We start from the raw sequence: 10,089 nt of genomic DNA on the forward strand, positions 1-10,089 counted from the left end.
CATGTACTAAGATAGTGATAATTACAATATTTTTATGTACAAGAAAAATTTAACATGAAAGTTTTATTCCTCCTACCTCAAACGCCAGTCTTTGTCACGTCCTTAGGTGTTTCGTGTATGGTTGAAGATAGGCCTCCAAATTTGAATAAGTAATGATGATTTAAAATCCAACTATATATGGCCACCGTCTTAGTTATTTTTAAGCGTTTCATGATCCAATAATAATATTAAATAAATGAATAACTTTAATAGATTACTTTATAAAATATTAGTTGTATTTTAAGTTTTCTAAATATTTTCTTTTACTTTCATATCTCATTTCTTAAAATATTTCTTGGATATATGACACTTGTTTAAAAAAAAGAAGAAAAAGACACTAAAGAAGGTATATAAAATACACCTTATACAATCTATTACATTAATTAAGCTTGGATGTGAAATTAATTAATTACATTAAACGTCACTTAAATTTTCGTTTTCCAACTTATTATTTCGCATTGAGCTATCCTCCATCATGTTCAATTTCAGAGGCTGCTTCATCTTCTTGCATGCAATCAATGTCAACTACACCGTGGTCATGGCCAAAGGCCTTTATGTGATCTTTTAGAGATCTTTTGTGTTTAAAATCAGACCCACATAAACAGTACCATGTTATGCCACAGTTCTTCTCATGTGTCCTCCAATCACCTTTGACTGCAAATGTTTTGTCACATTTTCTGCACATGTAGGGTTTAATGCCGTGTTTTCTCTTGTAGTGTGTTTGAAGGGTTCTGAAGTCCTTGAGAGGCCTTGTTCTTGGGTGGTCAATGTTGTGCTTGCAACCTGGTGCACAACAAAAGCATGGAAGCCTTAGCATTGCTGATGGTTGTGTTCCTTTTAGAGAATCAGGGCCCTTTCTATATTGAGATCCATGTCCCCACATATGCATCTGCAAAACAATAATAAGAACATAATATATATATATATATATTATAATATAAAGAGATAACCAAATTTGAAGCTCTTTCACCTTCTGACTTTACAATAATATATGCTGCTAAGTTGTGAAATTTAACTAATTTGCATGTAAAGAGGTAGTAAAACAACTACAAATTTAAAAGATGCTACCCCTTCCTACCATAAAATTAAGAGAAAAGTTTGGAAGAAAATTAAGTAACTATGATATATGCAAGGTGAAGGGTGTATTTTAGTTTTGTCATTGAAAGAAATATACAATAAGAGAGGGGTGTAAATAAATTTATAGATCACCCAAAGAAAGATCTCATATTCGATCCTTCCTAGTAATGAAAACCAACCATTAACCTTTGTCAATAAAGAAAAACATATTGTTCAAGTCACAAATTCATAGACATTTTCTACAATTAACTTATATAACTGCCATTTGAATTATTGTGAACTTTCAAACTGCCTTAAAAATCACAAGCTACAATACTAGTATATCAAAAAGCATAAGCAAGGCAAATAGAAAACTCAAATAATAGTATTTGTTTCCACAGTAAGATGGCTAATAGCGCCGTGATTACAATTTGCAGAAAATAGTTATTGACATAGACATAAACATAAACATAACATGTTTTTCTCAATTCTTCATAAATTACATCGTATGGGTAGTAGTGGGACTGGATTCAATCATGAGAGCCACGTCAAATGTGATTCCACGCATGAATCTTATCATAAGCATGGCTCTGAACATTTTTACTGTGTTTTATACAACTGGAGTAGTGAGGTCAGCAGTTGATAAATAACATTAAAATCAAGAAAGAAGCACTGGTATTAATAATTTCATAATTTGTTTTTAGTTTTCATTCATTTTCAGTCCTATAGTACTATTATAAATTCATTTCGAAAATACTTTATTTTTTGAGAAAACAAATTTAATTGAGCCTGTTTGTCTAATACCAAATATATAGCTAATTAATTATGTTCATTTATATATGTGTGTAGATAAGATCGAGAACACCATGCAGAAGGGATGGATAGCAAACAAAATCACAGAAGGATTCACCTATAGTATTGTGAAGAAGAAGAAAGAAGAAGAAGAAGAAGATAGAAGTTTAATGACTTTACATCAAAGAGAACACAAAGGAAACAAAAATATTGTACATGTATGTAAAGTAGCCATGATTTTATTTTATTATTTCAATTTTTATATATAATAAAGAGTAGAAGGAAAACAATAACAAATTGCATACCTGAAGATTATTATATCTGTTGAAACTCTTAGAGCACACATGACACAAAAACTGAGTAGGACCAATGAGAATCTGAGAAGGGGTGGGAATCCAATACTGAATGTTGTTCAATCTATCCAACGGGTGTCCAGAAATAACCCTCACATCCTCCTTTACATCCATTTTTGCACAAGCTTCAAAGATCTTTCTTGATCCATTAAGATCAGAAGTAGCCACGCTAGGAAGGCCTATTTGCAGTGCTACTGTCACAGTTTCATCATCATCACCCTCTTCAGTAATACTAGTCAAAAGGGTCTCATCTATGTCCCTTTTCTTTTGTCCTTCCTCTTCAACTTCTTCACCACCGTTTGAGGGTTCATTTTTCTTCTGTTTTATGTTGTTTATGAGAGGAAGGGCTTCTCTGAGAGGAGAAGAAGGAGGAGGGGCTGCACAAGAGGAAGAAGAGGTATCCGATTGATTGGAAAAAGTGTTGGTGTTGGTGTTTGAATATGAAAGAGGGTAAGAAGAGAGTAGGCTTGATTGAGAAGTAAAAGAAGAGTGATGAGAATAGAGGGGCATGAAGTTGAATGTTTCAGTGTATACATTGGACTTAGGATCTGTCATATTGAAGACTTAATTGGAAGGTTTTGGATCGATCTTTGGCCAGTAGTTATAGAGTGGTGTATAAATATAATGTGAGCATGTGAAGAGAGAAAGAGAAAGGGGGAGGAATATTGAAATCACCTTGTTCTAGTATTTTGTCCTGGTCGTCTCTTTGTTCTCTTGATTAAAAAGTAGTAACATTTTCTTTATTGATTATCACTTTGCTAGATTTTTTTAGCTAACATAATATTTTAATTGTGAGACAGGAAAAAATAGAAAAGAAAAGCAGATTGCTGCATTAAATAATTTCAGTCCTCTAACTATCATAAACTAATTTTCTTAAGAGAAATTTTATAGTATTTTTAGAAATTTAAGAATTATACCACTCAGCATGAATTAATTGGTGTATGACTATTTCAATTCAATCAGTGATCTTAAACTCTTTTTCTTTTTTCACTTTTTATAGTATGCACTTAAATTAGTACACATAAACAATCAAATCAAGTCTGTATCTGTCAGATCAAGTAAAAGTGTTTTGAACCATATGGGTAAATTTAAGGTAAAAAAACTAAAAACGGAAGCAAATGTGTGTGTGGAAGCACATACTCAAGAAATTACCCCCCTGCAAGCCAATAAGAGAAGTTAAAAGCTTCAGGGAAAGCCAAAGATAGAATCATTGATTAGACAATTGCTGGTTGTTTCCCCAAGAGATAGATAGAGATGTTGCACCACTACCACGTACACATACATACACATCTACACAAAAGAAAGGAGAGAGAGAGAGAACATTCTGTTATTTTTTAACTTTTTGCTTTTTCTCTTGCCTCAATAAACGGATAGATAGATCTTGTTTTATATACTTACCTAGCTACGTCCAGCATTTGCTTGGTTGGGCGTGTTTAGTGTTTCTTACATTTGCACGCATACTCATATCCACTGTTCATTCTACCATTCTCAGTTTCTGGCGTTTTGTCTGATCAGTCAACAAAATATAAATCACTAATTCCATTTTGTTTATTCCAAGTCTTACCATGGTTCATTTTCATTTGCTGCTCCTGTTCCTGCTCAAGTACTATTTTTTTCTTGCAATGTATTTCATTAATATTTTGGAATTTCTGTTATTTTAATATTTATCTATATATGTGGGTACATCTCCTACATGGGCAGTTGCTTCGTGCACTTTTAATTTTGCTTCCTTCTCTCTTTTAAGCATGCATCCGAAACAGCTATTATTCCAAAATGTAAATTACAATCCAGAAAGACTTTTTTAGAATGTAAATTTTTTCATTCCGAAAAGGCATTTTCAGAATGTAATTTTAAATTTTGAATTAGGTGTAGGAAACAATTTGAGAGGTGTTGAAAGTAATTGCCTTGTACATGTTAAGAGTTAAACTAAGTACTTTTTACGTAAAAAACTACTTATTACATTGAAAATAAAAAAAAAATTAACACTTAGTTATGATCTTTATACTTCTGTTATTAATATGCTTTATAAGGAGGTAATTTTCTAAAACTTAAATATGATTTTTGTTCCTAAAAAATAAGGTGATTTTCATTTTAGTCTTTTACTTTGCTTTGTATTTTAGTTTTGGTAAAATTTAATATATATATATATATATATATATATATATATATATATATATATATATATATATATATATATATATATATATATGTTTTAGTGTATGTTGTCAAGTGACAATGTTAACTATTTAAGGAGGCTGACAAATTAATCACATGTAGTTTTTTTTAAGAAATTCTATTTTTAAATCCTTCATCAATTAATCTGACATCACCAAATGTTTTGAATTGATGAGAATTTAAAAACACCTTTACTAAAAGTTATTTGTAACTGTTCTGTCAAATCCTGTTATCCTTTAGACATAATAAGTAAGTGAACTTAATCTAATTGGAAAAAAAATAAGTAAAAGGGTTATTGTATCCATAGAGACTCTGTGCAACATAAAGGAAATCCAACAAATAATTTTTAGAAGCATTCACAGCAATGAGTTGTCAATTTGCTATGGTGAATGCTTGAGTTTTAACTTTTTGAAAATAAGAGATTTCATTCTAGCGAAAGGCTAATTCACTAAGGCAAAAATAAATTGTTTTTTGAATTTTTGGAGCCAAAACGAATTCAAACAGAGAGAAGTGTTGCTGAGGTAAAACTCATAGAATTCTTCATATGAAATTCATTTCCAATCAATCTCCTAGTTCAATGCAACCACGATCCAAACTATAATGACTAATCCTAATTACTTAGTGATTAATCTTTGAGTCTCAAGAAAAATCCATAATTTCTTAGATGATTTACCCTAAAAACTCAGAGCTTGATCAGTGAATCTCTACAAATGCAAGTATTCGATTCATTCCTAACATCAAATCCTTGCACATTCTCAATTCATATCTAGTATTAGAACTTGTTTCCACACAATCCAAATCCCTAAAAGCTAGGTTGATCACTCTTAACATGCATCTAAACTTAGAATTGAAATAGAATAGTGGTAAGTATTTTTGCCTGTCACGTGGATGACCCAAGTTTGATTCCCAACAACGACGCTCATTTCTTGTTGCGATATTTTGTGTTGTTTATTATTTACAAAATCTCAACATATAGGCAAGTGTGCCTACTCTAAGTTGTAGAATGAAATAATAAGTATAAAAGAGTATTGTCCTCATAGACTTGTATATTATTTCAATAAATGAAAAATGAATGTTATCTAAAATTAATAAAAGAGAAATAGAATAAAAAAGTTTACAAGTTTTTCAAATTTTTTGAAGTGAGTTATCAATTCGCTGTGGTGAAATAACAATATTTTTAATTTTAAAAAGAAAGTTTTCGCTGTAGCAAAACCGCAAATTGTTATGGCGAAATTAAACTATTTTTGGATTTTCAAAATAGAATGAGCACGAAAACAAGGGAAAATAATGGAGAATGATGTTGTTGCATCTAAACTCCAAAAAATTCATTGTTTATGACCGAATTTCTCAATCTTAATCTCGAATTCAAGCAACCAAGACTCATTCTCATGTAATCTAATCCTAATTCCTTAGGTAATTGACCTTAATCCCTAGATTAAATTCCTAATCACATAGGTAACCTAACCTAGAAATTAGAAAACATTTAGAGAATCTTAGCAATGCACAAACCTAGAAAAGAATTGTGAATTGAAAAGAGAAGAAGAATCCCAATCACATACTCTTAAGAATGCTTTGTTTATTCTAGCAACAAATGATTTATATGAACATTATAGTGGAATCCATGAATGAATGATGGGAGAGAGTGAGATAGAACGTGGATAAGATCTTACTATTTACAAAATGAAATAGAAAAAATGAGTTCAAGATACCTAATCAGTGTGTTACAAGGCCTTAGGCCATGCAACAAATGAGTGCATCATGATTCAATAAGAAGTTCAATACATTAACTACCAAAGGCAAGGGAACTACAACAACTTCAACAATCAAGGATACATACCACATCCCAACATAGGACAAGGTCACAATCAAGGGAGTAGTTCCAATGCCATGCCTAGGCAAAACCTTTATGAAAAGACAAGCAAGCTAGAGGAGACCCTCACTCAATTCATATATGTATCTCTTTCCAACCATGAGAGTATTGAAGTCTTCATTAAAAGCTTGGAGTTCCAAGTAGGTCAATTGGAAAAATAACTAGATGAGAAGAACAACAAGACATTCTCACTTGTAACTAAAGAAAATCTAGAGGGCATCAAAGAAGGAGATCCTTAAATCTCCTACCACACGTTAAGCTAGTAGCGTTAAAAAAGCGCTACTTGGGAGGAAACCTAAGGAATTGATTTGTTTTTTATTTTTTATTTTTATTTATTTTCTTGCATCTAACCTACCTCTAACATTTGCATAATTTGAGGTAAGAGTGTAGGAGGAAAAATCACCCTAGTGAATTGACAATTTGTTGCAACGACTTTCCCTCCTTTACCTTAATGTTTTGATATTTTTCACATTTGCTTTGGTGGAGAGGGATCTCGCCTTGGTGAATGGGTCTCTCAAAATTCAAGATAAGCCCTATAAATCAGTTCACTTTGGCGGAAAGGGATCTCACCATAGCAAAATGGACTCAGAGGCAAGGCACTTTTTGCCTCTAAGCTCACAATGGAAGAGAGGAATCTAGCCATAACGAGAGCATTGTGATGGCAAAACTTAAAAAATATACATAAATATAAAAATTTATACTTTTAAATAAGTTTTATTTGAGCTAAGTATTTCTACCTATTTTTTCCACAACAAACTAACAACTCGTTGTAGCAAAAATGATATGAAATCTATTTGGCCAATTGTGTCACATCTAGTTTAATTGGATTTGTGCACCCATTCTCGCCATAACGAATTGACAATCCGTTGTAGTGAACTGGGCATTAGTTCATTGTATTAGTGGATGTAACACAATCGTCGTGGTGAATTGACACCTCGCCATGGTGAAAATTCAAAAAGTGAGGGTAATTGAAACATTTTTCTTCTTTTTAACTTCTCATTTCTTTTCATTTCTCCCATTCACACTATTTCGCCCAGAGGACTTCTCAAGAGCAAACCCTAACCCTTCCTCTCTTCTCATTTTCTAACTAAAATCATTCAAAAACATAGTTGTTCTTCATGCTAACTTCATTTTCATTGTGTTTGACATCTCATCTCCATTTATCTTATGCAATTTTTCACATTTCCTATTCCAAGTAAGTCCCTTTATATGCTTTTGAATAGTTTACATTTCTTTTAATTGTAGATCATGAATATCTGATAGAATTTCCAAAAACAACATTATAAATAAAATGTGATTCAATTGCTTAGAATTAGGTTTTATTGTTTTTCCTCTTCTGCACATTAGGGTAGGAATTAGGGGTCTTAAACCCTAGAATTACATGCAGGCAAGTTTAGAAAGCTTTGGTAGGTGCTGCTTGTATATAATGTACTTGTAGTGTTTGCTTTGAGTTGTAATAAAGGTAGGATAAGGTTGTGAATATGAGAGAATACAATAACATATTCCTTCAACTTTCCTTCTTCCCATGCCCTACAGTACCACTTCTTAGTTAGGCATAATGTATGCATTTGTTGCAGCAAACATTAGGCTTGCTATAGCGAACCTATCAGTTCCTAAATCCGATCCTAAGTTTGGGGTCGTTATGGCGACCTATGCTTATGCCTAGGCAAAATGAACCGTGGAGACTAAGAAATCTTCAGGGGTGAATTTCGTCATGGCAAGATGAATTCCAAAGACTCTTTTTGCTTTCAGGGTCCTTTTTCGCTATAGTGAGTCTAGCCTTCACCAAAGTGAAACCAGTTCCAAGGGTTATTTTAGCTAAAAGGATCTAATTCGCAATGGCGAATGCATTTCCAAAAGCTTAAATGTGTTTTGAAGGTCAATTTCGCCATGGCAAGACTAGGTCTCACCAAGGCGAAATGACCCATCGCCTACCATTAATGCTCACTATATCAACGAAATTAAACTTAAACACTAACGACTTATACACTTGATCTTCATGCTTCTGAACCTTGTTGGCTAGAGCAAAAAGTTGAGTTGATGTGGCAAGTTTTTGTTAACTCCAAGGTGTATAGCTTTGCAAATTCGTTGTGGAGAGGTGTAGCTTCTCTGTGGCCAGTCTTCAACATGTCTAACGAGATCATGTTTGCAACTTCTCATTCATTGATGATCAAAATTTGTTTTGATAATATTCAAATTTGCACAAAACATAAAAAACTCTTTTTTAGTTTCTAAAATTGTTTTATACAATTTATTAACAAAAACAACAACTATGAACAAAAATTCTAAAGAAAAACTAAGATAATTGCTCACAAAATATATTGTGAAAAACAATTATCACTACCCTTAGGAGTGATCTTGTTTGTTTGACTTTTCCCAATCAAGCTTAATAAATTGGGGTCGGGGTTGTCTGGTCCATGCCCATTCAGCAAAAAAATTTATTGATATCAAGTTTCAATGAATGATACTTTAATTAAAAAAAATTAAATGTGATTACAAGAATTAAATAGCATTAATCAACTTTCTTAATTAACATAAAGTTACGTAATTTTGCTTATATTTAAATTTGAAGGTACTATTAAGTTAAATTAATAATTAATAGTGATTCTAATCAATCATTTAATTGATTTTAAATTTTAATTTTTCATTTTGAGGAAAAAAATTTATGGACAATGTATATTACTTTAAGCAATAAAGTAAGTATATATAATTTTATTTATCCGTTTTACATTTTACTAAAAATATTGTCCATACGCATTATACACTATACTTGCTATATATTCAGTTTTTTAGAAAAATGCTAAAGAAATTTAAATTTGTTATTTACTTATTATTGCAGATTTGATGTACATCTTCACACCCAAACTACATTTGTTATTTAGTTAATTAGGGTTGGCAATGCTCGTGACAGATATACAGTCATTAACGGATTCCCGTCTATTATAAATCTTCAAAAGACTTTAATATTTAGTTAGTTAGGATTGACAATACTCGCGACAGGTGTACAGTCATTTACACACCTAACCATGGGTGGAGCCAGAAATTTGACTCGAGGAGGGAAACAAAATTAATAAATAGAATTTAAATTTTTACATACTTAAATATTTAAAGACTTTAATATTATATGTATCTAATACTTTTATAAATAAAAAAATATAACTACATTGAGTATAAAAATAATACTGTCTTTAATTCTTTTGTAAAAAACAATAGATACATTTTTCTAGCTCTAGTTATAGAAATATAGGTTCATTTTTAAATATATTAATTACATATTTTCTTTTATACCTTTAATTTAGACTAAATAACCATTTTTCTCTTTTATTTTATTTAAGAGGTTAAAAATTATCCTTTACTATGAAATTTATAAGTGAGACACTCAACTATTTCACAAGTTGATACATTCATTAACCTATTGACATTAATTTTAAGTGACACTTACATTAGTGAAAAATTATTTTTTGAACTATGAATAATATTATTAAATATAACTACTGCTTTAACTATTTAATTCTATGACATTATTAATTAAAATTAACTAACTTAATTATGTTTTATGGTTTTGATAAATTAGTTATTTATTTCTTATGTATATGAATAAAAGTAATATGTGAGAAAGGAAATAAATTAGATAAATATGGGCCCTGGCCTTGTTAGTCCCCCATCCATACACCCTTGGGCTTAAATATATCCGTACTTCCTTAATTGTGAGACATGTTTTTTAATTTTAGTCCTTCAACTAAAATTTATTCTTTTTAGTCTCTCATGTATGTATGAAATGTTGTTTTATAGTTCCCAGCCTAA

General features: G+C 31.1%; 1 protein-coding gene across 1 annotated transcript; it reads right to left on the reverse strand.

Annotated features, from left to right (window-relative positions):
- Positions 1-396: 396 nt before the first annotated feature.
- Positions 397-2,879, reverse strand: LOC114386301 (zinc finger protein WIP2-like). Its single transcript, XM_028346266.1, has 2 exons — positions 2,193-2,879; positions 397-928 (listed from the first exon to the last, which is right to left on the reverse strand). The coding sequence occupies exons 1-2, from the start codon at positions 2,793-2,795 to the stop codon at positions 503-505; spliced, it is 1,029 nt and encodes a 342-aa protein (XP_028202067.1). The 5' UTR covers positions 2,796-2,879; the 3' UTR covers positions 397-502.
- Between the last annotated feature and the right edge of the window lie 7,210 nt (positions 2,880-10,089).

The sequence above is a fragment of the Glycine soja genome, chromosome 15 (genome assembly GCF_004193775.1).
Source record: "Glycine soja cultivar W05 chromosome 15, ASM419377v2, whole genome shotgun sequence".
Lineage (NCBI taxonomy): Eukaryota > Viridiplantae > Streptophyta > Magnoliopsida > Fabales > Fabaceae > Glycine > Glycine soja.